Here is a 17,480-nt window from a genome sequence, read left to right as displayed (position 1 = left end):
CACACATATGCCCCCATGGTGATTTTACTAATAAAGGCAGCACTTTTAGGTAGATTCACTTTTAAAGGCAACAGCTATCTCCCCAAGCCCGTGTAGTTCCTCAACAGCAGAGATGCCCATTAATGATCAAAGAATGCAGCAGCAGCAGCCACTGTAATTGGCGCCGGGGTCCAGCACCACACCCCCCAGCAGCCGCTGCTGCATGCCGTGATCATTACTGGGCATCCCTGGTGGTGAGGAACTACACGGGTGGGGGGATAGCTGCTGCCTCTAAAAGTGAATCTATCTACTGCCCGCGGGTGGCACCTCTGGACTGCGCCCCTCCTCGTCTGGCGCCCCTGGCGAGTGCCATCCTGGCCAATAGGAAGATACACCCCTGCACCTGTCCACTGCTGGGTCCATAAACCCATCCTGGCAGAAATGGACATTGCACTTATTTTAGATGCCAGCCGGCAAATATCCCCCTGTGCATCTCTCATGTATAAGACTGCGTCTTTTATATGCTCTACGGTTAGCAATATAGTGTCCCTGTCTAAGGTATCAATATTTTCCGACAGGGAATCTGACCATGCAGCTGCAGCACTGCACATCCATGCTGACGCAATCACTGGTCGCAATATAATACCTGAGTGTGTATATACAGACTTCAGGATCGCCTCCTGCTTCCTATCAGCAGGCTCCTTTAGGGCGGCCGTATCCGGAGACGGTAGTGCCACCTTTTTTGACAAGCGTGTGAGCGCTTTATCCACCCTAGGGGGTGTTTTCCAACGTGACCTATGCTCTGGCGGGAAAGGGTACGTCATTAGTAACCTTTTAGAAATTACCAATTTTTTATAAGGCGAAGCCCACGCTTCTTCACACACTTCATTTAATTCCTCAGATGAGGGAAAAAATAAGAATTTACTTACCGATAATTCTATTTCTCGTAGTCCGTAGTGGATGCTGGGGACTCCGTCAGGACCATGGGGATTAGCGGCTCCGCAGGAGACAGGGCACAAAAATAAAAGCTTTAGGACTAGGTGGTGTGCACTGGCTCCTCCCCATATGACCCTCCTCCAAGCCTCAGTTAGGATACTGTGCCCGGACGAGCGTACACAATAAGGAAGGATTTTGAATCCCGGGTAAGACTCATACCAGCCACACCAATCACACTGTACAACCTGTGATCTGAACCCAGTTAACAGCATGATAACAGAGGAGCCTCTGAAAAGATGGCTCACAACAATAACAACCCGAATTTTGTAACAATAACTATGTACAAGTATTGCAGACAATCCGCACTTGGGATGGGCGCCCAGCATCCACTACGGACTACGAGAAATAGAATTATCGGTAAGTAAATTCTTATTTTCTCTGACGTCCTAAGTGGATGCTGGGGACTCCGTCAGGACCATGGGGATTATACCAAAGCTCCCAAACGGGCGGGAGAGTGCGGATGACTCTGCAGCACCGAATGAGAGAACTCCAGGTCCTCCTCAGCCAGGGTATCAAATTTGTAGAATTTTGCAAACGTGTTTACCCCTGACCAAGTAGCAGCTCGGCAAAGTTGTAAAGCCGAGACCCCTCGGGCAGCCGCCCAAGATGAGCCCACCTTCCTTGTGGAATGGGCATTCACAGATTTTGGCTGTGGCAGGCCTGCCACAGAATGTGCAAGCTGAATTGTACTACAAATCCAACGCGCAATCGTCTGCTTAGAAGCAGGAGCACCCAGCTTGTTGGGTGCATACAGGATAAACAGCGAGTCAGTTTTCCTGACTCCAGCCATCCTGGAAACATATATTTTCAGGGCCCTGACAACGTCCAGTAACTTGGAGTCCTCCAAGTCCCTAGTAGCCGCAGGCACCACAATAAGTTGGTTCAGGTGAAACGCTGACACCACCTTAGGGAGAAACTGGGGACGGGTCCGCAGTTCTGCCCTGTCCGAATGGAAAATCAGATATGGGCTTTTGTAAGATAAAGCCGCCAATTCTGACACTCGCCTGGCCGAGGCCAGGGCCAACAGCATGGTCACTTTCCATGTGAGATATTTTAAATCCACCGATTTGAGCGGTTCAAACCAATGTGATTTGAGGAATCCCAGAACTACATTGAGATCCCACGGTGCCACTGGAGGCACAAAGGGGGGCTGTATATGCAGTACTCCCTTGACAAACGTCTGGACTTCAGGAACTGAAGCCAATTCTTTCTGGAAGAAAATTGACAGGGACGAAATTTGAACCTTAATGGACCCCAATTTGAGGCCCATAGATACTCCTGTTTGCAGGAAATGCAGGAATCGACCCAGTTGAAATTCCTCCGTCGGGGCCCTCCTGGCCTCACACCACGCAACATATTTTCGCCAAATACGGTGATAATGTTGTGCGGTAACCTCCTTCCTGGCTTTGATCAGGGTAGGGATGACTTCCTCCGGAATGCCTTTTTCCTTCAGGATCCGGCGTTCAATCGCCATGCCGTCAAACGCAGCCGCGGTAAGTCTTGGAACAGACAGGGTCCTTGCTGAAGCAGGTCCCTTCTTAGTGGCAGAGGCCATGGGTCCTCTGTGAGCATCTCTTGAAGTTCCGGGTACCAAGTCCTTCTTGGTCAATCCAGAGCCACGAGTATAGTTCTTACTCCTCTCCGTCTTATAATTCTCAGTACCTTGGGTATGAGAGGCAGAGGAGGGAACACATACACTGACTGGAACACCCAAGGTGTTACCAGAGCGTCCACAGCTATTGCCTGAGGGTCCCTTGACCTGGCGCAATACCTGTCTAGTTTTTTGTTGAGGCGGGACGCCATCATGTCCACCTTTGGTTTTTCCCAACGGTTCACAAACATGTGGAAGACTTCCGGATGAAGTCCCCACTCTCCCGGGTGGAGGTCGTGCCTGCTGAGGAAGTCTGCTTCCCAGTTGTCCACTCCCGGAATGACTACTGCTGACAGTGCTATCACATGATTTTCCGCCCAGCGAAGAATCCTTGCAGCTTCCGCCATTGTCCTCCTGCTTCTTGTGCCGCCCTGTCTGTTTATGTGGGCGACTGCCGTGATGTTGTCCGACTGGATCAACACCGGCTGACCTTGAAGCAGAGGACTTGCTAGGCTTAGAGCATTGTAAATTGCCCTTAGCTCCAGTATATTTATGTGAAATGAAGTCTCTAGGCTTGACCACACTCCCTGGAAATTTCTTCCCTGTGTGACTGCTCCCCAGCCTCGAAGGCTGGCATCCGTGGTCACCAGGACCCAGTCCTGAATGCCAAATCTGCGGCCCTCTAGAAGATGAACACTCTGCAACCACCACAGAAGAGACACCCTTGTCCTTGGAGACAGGGTTATACGCTGATGCATCTGAAAATGCGATCCGGATCATTTGTCCAGCAGATCCCACTGAAAAGTTCTTGAGTGGAATCTGCCGAATGGAATCGCTTCGTAAGAAGCCACCATTTTTCCCAGTACCCTTGTGCATTGATGCACTGACACTTGGCCTGGTTTTAGGAGGTTCCTGACTAGCTCGGATAACTCCCTGGCTTTCTCCTCCGGGAGAAACACTTTTTTCTGGACTGTGTCCAGAATCATCCCTAGGAACAGCAGACGTGTCGTCGGACTCAGCTGCGATTTTGGAATATTTAGAATCCACCCGTGCTGTCGTAGTACTACTTGAGATAGTGCTACTCCGACCTCTAACTGTTCTCTGGACCTTGCCCTTATCAGGAGATCGTCCAAGTAAGGGATAATTAAGACGCCTTTTCTTTGAAGAAGAATCATAATTTCGGCCATTACCTTGGTAAAGACCCGGGGTGCCGTGGACAATCCAAACGGCAGCGTTTGACACTGATAGTGACAGTTCTGTACCACGAACCTGATGTACCCTTGGTGAGAAGGGCAAATTGGGACATGGAGGTAAGCATCCTTGATGTCCAGAGACACCATATAGTCCCCTTATTCCAGGTTCGCTATCACTGCTCTGAGTGACTCCATTTTGAATTTGAACCTTTGTATGTAAGTTTTCAAGAACTTTAGATTTAGAATAGGTCTCACCGAGCCGTCCGGCTTCGGTACCACAAACAGTGTGGAATAATACCCCTTTCCCTGTTGTAGGAGGGGTACTTTGATTATCACCTGCTGGGAATACAGCTTGTGAATGGCTTCCAATACCGCCTCCCTGTCGGAGGGAGACGTTGGTAAAGCAGACTTCAGGAACCGGCGAGGGGGAGATGTCTCGAATTCCAATCTGTACCCCTGAGATACTACCTGCAGGATCCAGGGGTCCACTTGCGAGTGAGCCCACTGCGCGCTGAAACTCTTGAGACGACCCCCCACCGTACCTGAGTCCGCTTGTAAGGCCCCAGCGTCATGCTGAGGATTTGGCAGAAGCGGGGGAGGGCTTCTGTTCCTGGTAAGAGGCTGCCTGCTGCAGTCTTTTCCCCCTTCCTCTACCCCGGGGCAGATATGAGTGGCCTTTTGCCCGCTTGCCCTTATGGGGACGAAAGGACTGAGGTTGAAAAGACGGTGTCTTTTTCTGCTGAGAGGTGACCTGGGGTAAAAAGGTGGATTTCCCAGCTGTTGCCGTGGCCACCAGGTCCGATAGACCGACCCCAAATAACTCCTCTCCTTTATACGGCAATACTTCCATGTGCCGTTTGGAATCCGCATCACCTGACCATTGTCGTGTCCATAAACTTCTTCTGGCAGAAATGGACAGCGCACTTACTCTTGATGCCAGAGTGCAAATATCCCTCTGTGCATCTCGCATATATAGAAATGCATCTTTTAAATGCTCTATAGTCAATAATATATTGTCCCTGTCCAGGGTATCAATATTTTCAGTCAGGGACTCCGACCAAGCCACCCCAGCACTGCACATCCAGGCTGAGGCGATTGCTGGTCGCAGTATAACACCAGTATGTGTGTATATACTTTTCAGGATATTTTCCAGCTTTCTATCAGCTGGTTCCTTGAGGGCGGCCGTATCAGGAGACGGTAACGCCACTTGTTTTGATAAGCGTGTGAGCGCTTTATCTACCCTAGGGGGCGTTTCCCAGCGCGCCCTAACCTCTGGCGGGAAAGGGTATAATGCCAATAATTTTTTAGAAATTAGCAGTTTTTTATCGGGGGAAACCCACGCTTCATCACACACCTCATTTAATTCATCTGATTCAGGAAAAACTACAGGTAGTTTTTTCACACCCTACATAATACCCCTTTTTGTGGTACTTGTAGTATCAGAAATACTCAAAACCTCCTTCATTGCCGTGATCATGTAACGTGTGGCCCTACTGGAAAATACGTTTGTTTCTTCACCGTCGACACTGAAGTCAGTGTCCGTGTCTGTGTTGACCGACTGAGGTAACGGGCGCTTTAGAGACCCTGACGGTGTTTGAGACGCCTGAACAGGCACTAATTGATTTGCCGGCTGTCTCATGTCGTCAACAGTCTTTTGCAAAGTGCTGACGCTATCACGTAATTCCTTAAATAAGACCATCCAGTCAGGTGTCGACTCCCTAAGGGGTGACATCACTATTACCGGCAATTGCTCCGCCTCCACACCATTTTCCTCCTCATACATGTCGACACACACGTACCGACACACAGCACACACACAGGGAATGCTCTGATAGAGGACAGGACCCCACTAGCCCTTTGGGGAGACAGAGGGAGAGTTTGCCAGCACTCACCAGAGCGCTATAATATGTATAGGGACAACCTTATATAAGTGTTTCTCCCTTATAGCTGCTATGTAGTTTATATATGCCAAATTAGTGCCCCCCCCTCTCTTTTTTACCCTGTTTCTGTAGTGCAGGACTGCAGGGGAGAGTCAGGGAGACGTCCTTCCAGCGGAGCTGTGAGGGAAAATGGCGCTTGTGTGCTGAGGAGATAGGCTCCGCCCCCTTCTCGGCGGCCTTTTCTCCCGCTTTTTACAGAAAAACTGGCAGGAGTTAAATACATCCATATAGCCCAGGAGCTATATGTGATGTATATTTTGCCAAAAAAAGTGTTTATATTGCGTCTCAGGGCGCCCCCCCCCCCCAGCACCCTCAGTGACCGGAGTGTGAAGTGTGCTGAGAGCAATGACGCACAGCTGCAGTGCTGTGCGCTACCTTTACTGAAGATAGGACTTCTTCTGCCGCTGATTTCTGGACCTCTTCTGTCTTCTGGCTCTGTAAGGGGGCCGGCGGCGCGGCTCCGGGACCCATCCATGGCTGGGCCTGTGATCGATCCCTCTGGAGCTAATGTCCAGTAGCCTAAGAAGCCCAATCCACTCTGCACGCAGGTGAGTTCGCTTCTTCTCCCCTTAGTCCCTCGATGCAGTGAGCCTGTTGCCAGCAGGACTCACTGAAAATAAAAAAACCTAAGTCTAAACTTTTACTCTAAGCAGCTCAGGAGAGCCACCAAGATTGCACCCTTCTCGGCCGGGCACAAAATTCTAACTGAGGCTTGGAGGAGGGTCATAGGGGGAGGAGCAAGTGCACACCAGCTAGTCTTAAAGCTTTTACTTTTTGTGCCGTGTCTCCTGCGGAGCCGCTATTCCCTTGGTCCTTACGGAGTCCCAGCATCCACTTAGGACGTCAGAGAAAAGTGTTTATTACTCACCTGTGCTGATATCTGTAGGGATCTCCTCCTCCTTACACTGCTGATCACCCCTCACATACGTCTCTTCTTCTCCCTCTATATCTTCTGTCTTTATATCAGTCACATACGTCTCTTCTTCTCCCTCTATATCTTCTGTCTTTATATCAGTCACATACGTCTCTTCTTCTCCCTCTGTATCTTCTGCCTTTGTATCAGTCACATACGTCTCTTCTTCTTCCTCTAGATCTTCTGCCTTAATATCAGTCACATACATCTCTTCTTCTCCCTCTATATCTTCTGCCTTTATATCAGTCACATACGTCTCTTCTTTTCCCTCTATATCTTCTGCCTTTATAACAGTCACATACGTCTCTTCTTCTACCTCTGTATCTTCTGTCTTTATATCAGTCACATACGTCTCTTCTTCTCCCTCTATATCTTCTGCCTGTATATCAGTCACATACGTCTCTTCTTCTCCCTCTATATCTTCTGCCTTTATATCATTCACATATGTCTCTTCTTCTCCCTCTATATCTTCTGCCTTTATATCAGTCACATACGTCTCTTCTTCTCCCTCTATATCTTCTGCCTTCATATCAGTCACATACGTCTCTTCTTCTCCCTCTATATCTTCTGCCTTTATATCAGTCTCATATGTCTCTTCTTCTCCCTCTGTATCTTCTACCTTTATATCAGTCACATACGTCTCTTCTTCTCCCTCTGTATCTTCTGCCTTTATATCAGTCACATACGCCTCTTCTTCTCCCTCTATATCTTCTGCCTTTATATCAGTCACATACGTCTCTTCTTCTCCCGCTATATCTTCTGCCTTTATATCAGTCACATACGTCTCTTCTTCTCCCTCTATATCTTCTGCCTTTATATCAGTCACATACGTCTCTTCTTCTCCCTCTATATCTTCTGCCTTTATATCAGTCACATACGTCTCTTCTTCTCTCTCTATATCTTCTGCCTTTATATCAGTCACATACGTCTCTTCTTCTCCCTCTATATCTTCTGCCTTTATATCAGACACATACGTCTCTTCTTCTTCCTCTATATCTTCTGCCTTTATATCAGTCACATACGTCTCTTCTTCTTCCTCTATATCTTCTGCCTTTATATCAGTCACATACGTCTCTTCTTCTCCCTCTATATCTTCTGCCTTTATATCAGTCACATACGTCTCTTCTTCTCCCTCTATATCTTCTGCCTTTATATCAGTCACATACGTCTCTTCTTCTACCTCTGTACCTTCTGTTTTAATATCAGACAGACGTTGTGCCTAAAAAACAAACAAACAAACAAACAAACACTCTAATGACATTTGCATACAGTCAGATTAAACTGAGGTGAAACAATATAATATCAGTGTATAAGACACAGCTCCTCTACAGATCATGTAGTTACAGTCACTTTGGTGTATGGGTGAGACCCTAAATCCCACCTACCTGATCCTCCTGTGGGATCCTGTGATTCTCCTCTGTACAATCCTGGGAATACAGAGGACGGGGACATCTCTCTGGGGTATCTCTGTTACTGGGCCCATCTGTAGGAGACACACAGTGACTGAGTACAGTGTATATAAGTGATTATCAGATGATGTGTGTATATAGGGGGCCCCCATACCTGCTCTCCCCTGTACAATACATGACAGTCTCCTCTTACCCAGTGATGTGAGGGGCCAGTGATTCTCCATCATCACGTCCTTGTACTGACCTCTGCGTTCCTCTATATACTCCCCCTCCTGCATGGAGACATAGACAGTGACAACCTGACACCTTATAGACACCTGACACACACAGTGATACAGTCATCACCCACACACGTCCCCCGGTGTTACTGTATAATGTCTCATTCCCAGCAGTCACCTCTCCAGTCATCACCCAGACACGTCCCCTGGTGTTACTGTATAATGTCCCATTCCCAGCAGTCACCTCTCCAGTCATCACCCGGACACATCCCCTGGTGTTACTGTATAATGCCCCATTCCCAGCAGTCACCTCTCCAGCCATCACCCAGACACATCCCCTGGTGTTACTGTATAATGCCCCATTCCCAGCAGTCACCTCTCCAGCCATCACCCAGACACATCCCCTGGTGTTACTGTATAATGTCCCATTCCCAGCAGTGACCTCTCCAGTCATCACCCAGACACATCCCCTGGTGATACTGTATAATGCCCCATTCCCAGCAGTCACCTCTCCAGTCATCACCCAGACACATCCCCTGGTGTTACTGTATAATGCCCCATTCCCAGCAGTCACCTCTCCAGCCATCACCCATACACATCCCCTGGTGTTACTGTATAATGTCCCATTCCCGGCAGTCACCTCTCCAGTCATCACCCAGACACATCCCCTGGTGTTACTGTATAATGTCCTATTCCCAGCAGTCCCCTCTCCAGTCATCACCCAGACACATCCCCTGGTGTTACTGTATAATGTCCCATTCCCAGCAGTCACCTCTCCAATCATCAACCAGACACGTCCCCCGGTGTTACTGTATAATGTCCCATTCCCAGCAGTCACCTCTCCAATCATCAACCAGACACGTCCCCCGGTGTTACTGTATAATGTCCCATTCCCAGCAGTCACCTCTCCAGTTATCACCCAGACACATCCCCTGTGTTACTGTATAATGCCCCATTCCCAGCAGCCACCTCTCCAGTCATCACCCGGACACATCCCCTGGTGTTACTGTATAATGCCCCATTCCCAGCAGTCACCTCTCCAGTCATCACCCGGACACATCCCCTGGTGTTACTGTATAATGCCCCATTCCCAGCAGTCACCTCTCCAGTCATCACCCAGACATATCCCCTGGTGTTACTGTATAATGCCCCATTCCCAGCAGTCACCTCTCCAGTCATAACCCAGACACATCCCCTGGTGTTACTGTATAATGCCCCATTCCCAGCAGTCACCTCTCCAGTCATCACCCAGACACATCCCTTGGTGTTTCTGTATAATGTGCAATTCCCAACAGGCACCTCTCCAGTTATCACCCAGACACATTCCCCGATGTTACTGTATAATGTCCCATTCCCAGCAGTCACGTCTCCAGTCAACGCCCAGACATGTCCCCTGGTGTTACTGTATAATATCCAATTCCAAGAAGTCACCTCTCCAGTCATCAACCAGACATGTCCCTTGGTGTTACTGTATAATGTTCCATTCCCAGCAGTCACCTCTCCAGTCAACGCCCAGACACGTCCCCTGGTGTTACTGTATAATGCCCCATTACCAGCAGTTACCTTTCCAGTCATCACCCAGACACACCCCCTGGTGTTACTGTATAATGTTCCATACCCAGCAGTCACCTCTCCAGTCATCACCCAGACACGTGCCCTGGCGTTACTGTGTAATGCCCCATTCCCGGCAGTCACCTCTCTAGTCATCACCCAGACACATGCCCTGGTGTTACTGTATAATGTCCCATTCCCAGCATTCACCTCTCCAGTCAGCAGCTGAATGATCTTGTTGGTGAGTTCCAGGATCTTCTGGTCACTGTGTCTCTCATGTATCAGTGAGTGAGGTGGAGGCACCGTAATGGGGCTCTGGGTTCTGCTTAGTCCTTCTGACAAACAGGGACGGCTGCTGGGTGTCTCACACTCATTGAATGTCTTCTTCACTACTGTGCAATCCTGCAAAATGGGGAAGGCATCAATATCACTATAAATACTGCCAGATCCCCTCACCTCCCCAGTCATGTCCCTGTATTATCACTATAGATATAAGTGATGTCACAGTGACACTCCCAGATCCCCTCACCTCCCCAGTCATGTACCTGTATTATCACTATAGATATAAGTGATGTCACTGTGATGCTCCCGCATCCCCTCACCTCCCCAGGCATGTCCCTGTATTACTATAGATATAAGTGATGTCACTGTGACGCTCCCAGATCCCCTCACCGCCCCAGTCATGTCCCCGTATTATTACTATAGATATAAGTGATGTCACTGTGACACTCCCAGATCCCCTCACCTCCCCAGTCATGTCCCTGTATTATTACTATAGCTATAAGTGTAGCTCCCTAGTATGATGCTATGATTTGTATGAGTGTAATAAATGAAATTTATATGGTAGTTATATGCCCTTGAGGGTGATCCTATTTCAATGCACCCTGTACTATGGGATCAGCGGGACAGTGGGACTAGATGGGCACGAGGGGACTGGAGAAAATTCTTCTAGAAGCCCCCGTGCCAGGACAAAGTGGTGTTCGCGTGCTGGTGGAGGAAGATACAGCGTCCGAGGAGAGAGACCATTAACTGGAAAAAGGACTGACCGGTAAACGGAGTTTAGAGGCTGTGTGGTGCAGAGAGCGGAGAACGGGTGGTAGCGGGTGAGGTCCTGAGTCCCTGAGCCTGAACTGGTGGTGTGACGGCGGCCTGACTACGAGCAGGGGCAGCTCAGCAGAAGAAACGGGGAGTGACCTGACCATGGAGACAGGAGATTTAGTCGTGCTGCACCGACCGAGCGTACCAGCGTACCGCTAGTTAGCGACAGAAAGTGACGGCTCCTCTAGGGTCACTGGGTGTCCCATTATACATAAGCAGCGGTGGTGGACAGTGAAAGACGTGCCCATCAGGTGGGTGGTCCTACGCAGTACAACGAAACGGGGGATGTGATACAGGAGGCGGCCAGCGTTGCTCAGTAAGGAGGAGGCGGAGGAGGCAGAAGATATGGGGGGAGTAACGGCTGGACATCCAATTCGCATGAGTCGTAAGTGAAATTCCACCCCAGCACTCCGTACATGCCCAAGGAATGTTAATGGGATTTGGAGCAGCCCTAGGTGTAATATAGGGACGAACGCTGTGCACACACCCCTTAGTCCCGCTGCTGCGGAACCCGTAGTGAGACTGCTATTCATATACAGATAGGCCAGCACCATCTACGGTATCTGCGGAACCCGTAGTGAGACTGCTATTCATATACAGATAGGCCGGCACCATCTAAGGACCCACTTGTGCGCGCGGGGGCAGGACACAGTTGTGCACACGCGCGTGGGGGCAGGACACATATGTGCACACGTGCGTGGGGGCAGGACACAGTTGTGCACACGCGCGCGGGGGCAGGACACAGTTATATACACACGCGCGCGGGGGCAGGACACAGTTATATACACACGCACGCGGGGGCAGGACACAGTTATATACACACGCACGCGGGGGCAGGACACAGTTATATACACACGCACGCGGGGGCAGGACACAGTTATATACACACGCACGCGGGGGCAGGACACAGTTATATACACACGCACGCGGGGGCAGGACACAGTTATATACACACGCACGCGGGGGCAGGACACAGTTATATACACACGCACGCGGGGGCAGGACACAGTTATATACACACGCAAGCGGGGGCAGGACACAGTTATATACACACGCACGCGGGGGCAGGACACAGTTATATACACACGCACGCGGGGGCAGGACACAGTTATATACACACGCGGGGGCAGGACACAGTTATATACACACGCGGGGGCAGGACACAGTTATATAAACACACGGGGGCAGGACACGGATATATAAACACGCGGGGGCAGGACACTGATATATACACACGCGGGGGCAGGACACGCGGGGGCAGGACACTGATATATACACACACGGGGGCAGGACAATGTTATATACACACGCGGGGGCAGGACACTGTTATATACACACGCGGGGGCAGGACACTGTTATATACACACACGGGGGCAGGACATTGTTATATACACACGCGAGGGCAGGACACTGTTATATACACACGCGGGGGCAGGACACTTACATACACACGCGGGGGCAGGACACTGTTACATACACACGCGGGGGCAGGACACTGTTACATACACACGCGGGGGCAGGACACTGATACATACACACGCGGGGGCAGGACACTGTTACATACACACGCAGGGGCAGGACACTGTTACATACACATGCGGGGGCAGGACACTGTTACATACACACGCGGGGGCAGGACACTGTTACATACACACGCGGGGGCAGGACACTGTTACATACACACACGGGGGCAACACACGCGGGGGCAGGACACTGTTACATACACACGCAGGGGCAGGACACTGTTACATACACACGCGGGGGCAGGACACTGTTATATACACAAGCGGGGGCAGGACACTGTTATATACACACGCGGGGGCAGGACACTGTTACATACACACGCGGGGGCAGGACACGGTTACATACACACGCAGGGGCAGGACACGGTTACATACACACGCGGGGGCAGGACACTGTGTTAGCGTCTCCTGCCCTGTGCTGCCACGTCGTCATGGCAACCGGGAGACAAGTGCTAGCGGAGTAACCTGAGCGCAGCTGATACTCCGGTTCGGGTCTTTTGCTGTGCAGTGGTTGTGGGCTCTGTGCATGGCAGGGGATCCGGTGCTGGTTTTTGTGCTCACAGTCTGTGGGGTCTGAGTGGGGCGTGGACAGCACCTGCTTTGTGGGGCCTCTTTTCGGGGTAAGCAGATGCTGCTGAATCTTTGTTGGTTAGTCAGTTCATGAAAGTTAGCCAGTACTGTGTAGCTTTGTATTTGTTTGTTGCTTACTGCAAATAGGCCTGGGGATTTGGTATTACACTCTGCCAATCCAGACCTAGCAGTAAGACTGGAGTCAGTCGTTTAGCTTGCTGGGGTTCTGTTACTACTCTGTGAACTTAGCAAGTTTGCAGCTGTATTCTAAGACTTGCCTGTCTAATCCTGTCTCACTGTGCTAGGTGTCAGGGGTCAGTTTAGTGGCAGTAAGCTGAACCTGTGCACTGCAAGTGAGAATTAGGATTGTGGAGACTCTCCTTGTGTCTATCATTCCATCTCTGACCAAGGAGTTTACTGCCACACCCGTTGGTAACCCTTTAGGGTTTTGCTGTTGCCCTTAGCAACAGCATTTCGGGTTCTCTACGTATTAAAACACAACATCTTGCTTTTCCCATCTGAGCAGTTCTAATACAAGGGAGATACCCAGTTCCTTAGCCTCTGGGCTTCTCTGTTCACTTTGTGTGTATTTTGTTACCCTATCACCTTCTGTGTACGTTATGTCATAATCCCCAGTCTGTCTGTGAGTCCATTTGTTTTGCATAACAGTTCAAACACCAGTACATTCCTGCAGGCACTGGAGTGCATAACAGTCCTGACACCAGTACTTTCCTGCAGGCACTGGTGTGCATAACATATTCAGCAGCCTAATACTCCTGTTGAAATTTTGTGGGAATATGGAGCATACCCCTCAAAATACGTTGCAACAGGTGGTCGATCAGGTGCAGGTCCTGACTCGACAATTTAATGATTTGTCCATTAAAATGCACACCTCCCAGGCTGCTGGCGGAGCTCCCGCAGCAGCAGCACCTGCAGGGGTTAAGGAGCCGAAAGTAAATCTCCCGGATCGTTTTTCTGGAGATCGCTCGCAGTTCTTTTGTTTCAAGGAGAGCTGCAAGCTATACTTCCGGCTTAGGCCTCAGTCTTCTGGGTCGGAGATTCAGCGGGTGGGCATAGTGATTTCCTTGCTACAAGGAGACCCACAGGTCTGGGCATATGGGTTGCAGTCTGACTGTCCGTCGCTTAAAAGTGTTGATGCTTTTTTTACGGCACTGGGCATGTTGTATGATGACCCTGACAAGACGGCCTCAGCCGAGGCTCAGATTTCGATCCTTAAGCAAGGGCGAAGGCCAGTTGAGGTTTACTGTACGGCGTTTCGGAGGTTGGCCCATGATACCCAGTGGAATGACCCAGCCCTGAGACACCAGTACCGAAGAGGTCTTTCTAACCAGATAAAGGACCAACTGGTACAATATCCCTTGCCTGATAGCTTGGATCAGCTCATGCAGTTATCCATCCGGGTGGATAGACGGCTGAGAGAGCGTAGGCTTGAAAGGGAGACTGAGATTTCCTTCCTTCCCAAGGGAACCTCTGACTCTGAGGAATTTTCCGAGAAGCCTATGCAGATTGGGGCTACCTGCCTCTCCTCGCGTGAGAAGACGCGGAGGAGACAGCAGGGGTTGTGTTTGTACTGTGGGAATAAAGGTCATGTGGTAGTATCAGGCCCAGAAAAGCCGGAAAACTTCAGGGCCTGAGGGTGATGGGAAATATCCTGTCAGGCCAGAAGTCAGAATTTCCCAAGAAGACTTTTATCATTCCGGTGACCTTGAAGATCCTCGGTCAAACTGTCAAGACTGAGGCCTTTGTGGACAGTGGGGCCGACGGGGTTTTTATGGACCGCCAATTCGCCCTGAAACACTCTGTTCCCTTAGTACCCTTGGCATCGGAAATTGAGATTTGTGGGTTAAACGGGGAACCATTATCCCAAGGTAAAATTACCTCTTGCACTAGCCAGATTTCTTTGTTTATTGGAGCCACACACTCTGAAAAATTGTCCTTTTATGTGACTGTCTGTACTTTTGCCCCATTTGTGTTGGGGTTACCCTGGTTAAGGGCCCACAATCCTCAATTTGACTGGGTCTCTGGGGAGATTCTTAGTTGGGGTACTGATTGTTTCAGGAGTTGCTTGAGCCTTCCAGTCAGGCTCTCGCAGCTAAGTTTGCCAGGATTGCCAGGGTGTTATGCAGATTTTGCGGACGTGTTCTCCAAAAAAGTTGCAGAGGTACTACCTCCCCATCGCCCCTATGACTGTGCCATTGATTTGTTGTCAAATGCTAAGCTTCCCAAGAGCAGGTTGTACTCCCTGTCACGTCCTGAGACTCAGGCTATGGCAGAGTACATTCAGGAGAACTTGGCTAAGGGATTTATCAGACCTTCACAGTCTCCAGTTGGGTCGGGGTTCTTTTTCGTGGGTAAAAAGGACGGTTCGTTGCGACCCTGCATCAACTTCAGGGAATTGAACCGTATCACGATTAAAAACTCATACCCACTGCCTCTCATTTCGGTCTTGTTTGACCAGCTTCGTACTGCCACCATTTTTTCTAAGATTGACCTACGCGGTGCGTACAATCTAATCCGAATAAGAGAGGGGGATGAATGGAAGACTGCCTTTAATACCCACTCAGGGCATTATGAATATTTGGTGATGCCTTTTGGGCTCTGTAATGCTCCGGCAGTCTTCCAGGATTTCATGAATGATGTGCTCAGGGAATATTTGGATAGATTCTTAGTTGTATACTTAGATGACATCCTAATCTTCTCCCATTCCCTGGAGGAACATCGGAAGCATGTACGCTTAGTCCTCCAGAAACTCAGAGACCACCGGCTTGGGGCGAAGCTGGAGAAGTGCGAATTTGAAGTTCAGCAAATCGCATTTCTAGGATATATTATCTCCCCAGAAGGTTTCCAAATGGAGGGTTCCAAGGTACAGGCAGTCCTGGATTGGGTGCAGCCCACTAGTTTGAAGGCGCTTCAGCGTTTCCTGGGCTTTGCGAATTTTTATAGACGATTTATCGCTGGATTTTCGTCTATAGTGGCGCCCTTGGTGGCACTCACTAAGAAAGGGGCGGATGTTGCTCACTGGTCTTGTGAGGCTAAAGCGGCTTTTGCCCGTCTCAAAAGGGCATTTGTTTCGGCCAAGGTGCAGCGACACCCAGATCCAGAGCGTCCTTTTGTGGTGGAGGTGGATGCCTCTGAGATGGGTATTGGGGCAGTGCTTTCTCAGATGGGAGTGTCTGATAATCGCCTTCATCCCTGTGCTTACTTTTCCCGTAAATTTTTGCCTGCCGAGATGAATTATGACGTGGGTAACCGGGAATTGTTGGCTATTAAGGATGCACTCGAGGAGTGGAGACACTGGCTTGAGGGGGCTAAGTTTGTGGTCTCAATTCTCACTGACCATAAGAATCTGGCATATTTAGAGTCAGCGAAGCGTCTCATGCCAGGTAGGCACGATGGGCTTTGTTTTTTGCTCGCTTTCATTTTTTGATAACATATCGCCCTGGGTCAAAAAACATCAAGGCTGATGCGCTCTCGCTGAGTTTTGCTCCAATCCAGGAGACCACCGAGGAGCCGTTGCCCATTGTTTCCCCATCATGTATTAAAGTGGGCATTACCCAGGACCTCTTATCATTAGTCCTTAGAGCACAGGAGCAGGCTCCTCCAGACCTTCCGGTAGGTCTTTTGTTTGTGCCTCCTAGGTTAAGACAGCGAGTGTTCCTGGAATTCCATGCCAAGAAGTCTGCAGGTCACCCGGGTATTGCCAGAACTCGGGAGTTGCTATCTAGGGCGGTGTGGTGGCCCTCGGTGGCTAAGGATGTGGATCAGTGGGTTCGAGCATGTGACATCTGTGCCCGAAATAAGACTCCTAGAGGGGTTCCTGTTGGCCCATTACATCCACTCTCTATCCCATCTAAGCCATGCACCCATATTTCAATGGATTCTGTGGTGGACTTGCCCAAATCCTCGGGGATGACAGCCATCTGGGTTGTCGTTGACAGGTTTTCGAAGATGGCGCACTTCGTTCCACTGGTTGGGCTGCCATCGGCCAGACGCCTGTCTGAATTATTTATGCTGCATGTTGTGTGTCTCCACGGGTTGCCACTTGATGTGGTCTCTGACCGCGGATCCCAGTTTGTGGCCAAATTCTGGAGGGCATTTTGTTCAGATCTCCAGATTTCTATCAGCTTGTCGTCAGGCTACCATCCGCAGTCTAATGGGCAGACTGAAAGGGTGAACCAGTCCTTGGAGCAGTTCCTCAGGTGTTATGTCTCCAAGTGTCAGACTGACTGGGTTGCTCATCTGTCAATGGCGGAGTTTGCCTATAACAACGCGGCTCACTCTGCTACAGGGATCTCTCCCTTCCTTTGTGTGTATGGGCATCATCCTAAGGCCAATTCTTTTGACCCCCTGGACTCCACGCCTGGTGGTTCCTCTGTGGTTTCGGTCCTTAGAGGTATTTGGCGGAAAGTGAAGAAAGCCCTTGTGTCTGTGTCATTAGTGACCAAAAGGGTTTTTGATAAGCGGAAAAGACCCTGCAG

At 49.9% G+C, this 17,480-nt stretch overlaps 1 protein-coding gene across 1 annotated transcript; it reads right to left on the bottom strand.

Annotated features, from left to right (window-relative positions):
• Positions 1-7,982: 7,982 nt before the first annotated feature.
• On the bottom strand, positions 7,983-10,258 carry LOC134983361 (oocyte zinc finger protein XlCOF29-like). Its single transcript, XM_063949065.1, has 3 exons — positions 10,001-10,258; positions 8,215-8,293; positions 7,983-8,095 (listed from the first exon to the last, which is right to left on the bottom strand). Exons 1-3 carry the CDS (start codon positions 10,256-10,258, stop codon positions 7,983-7,985), a joined length of 450 nt encoding a protein of 149 aa, XP_063805135.1.
• Between the last annotated feature and the right edge of the window lie 7,222 nt (positions 10,259-17,480).

The sequence above is a fragment of the Pseudophryne corroboree genome (genome assembly GCF_028390025.1).
Source record: "Pseudophryne corroboree isolate aPseCor3 chromosome 3 unlocalized genomic scaffold, aPseCor3.hap2 SUPER_3_unloc_13, whole genome shotgun sequence".
NCBI lineage: Eukaryota > Metazoa > Chordata > Amphibia > Anura > Myobatrachidae > Pseudophryne > Pseudophryne corroboree.
This window is presented reverse-complemented; position numbering and strand designations above follow the sequence as displayed.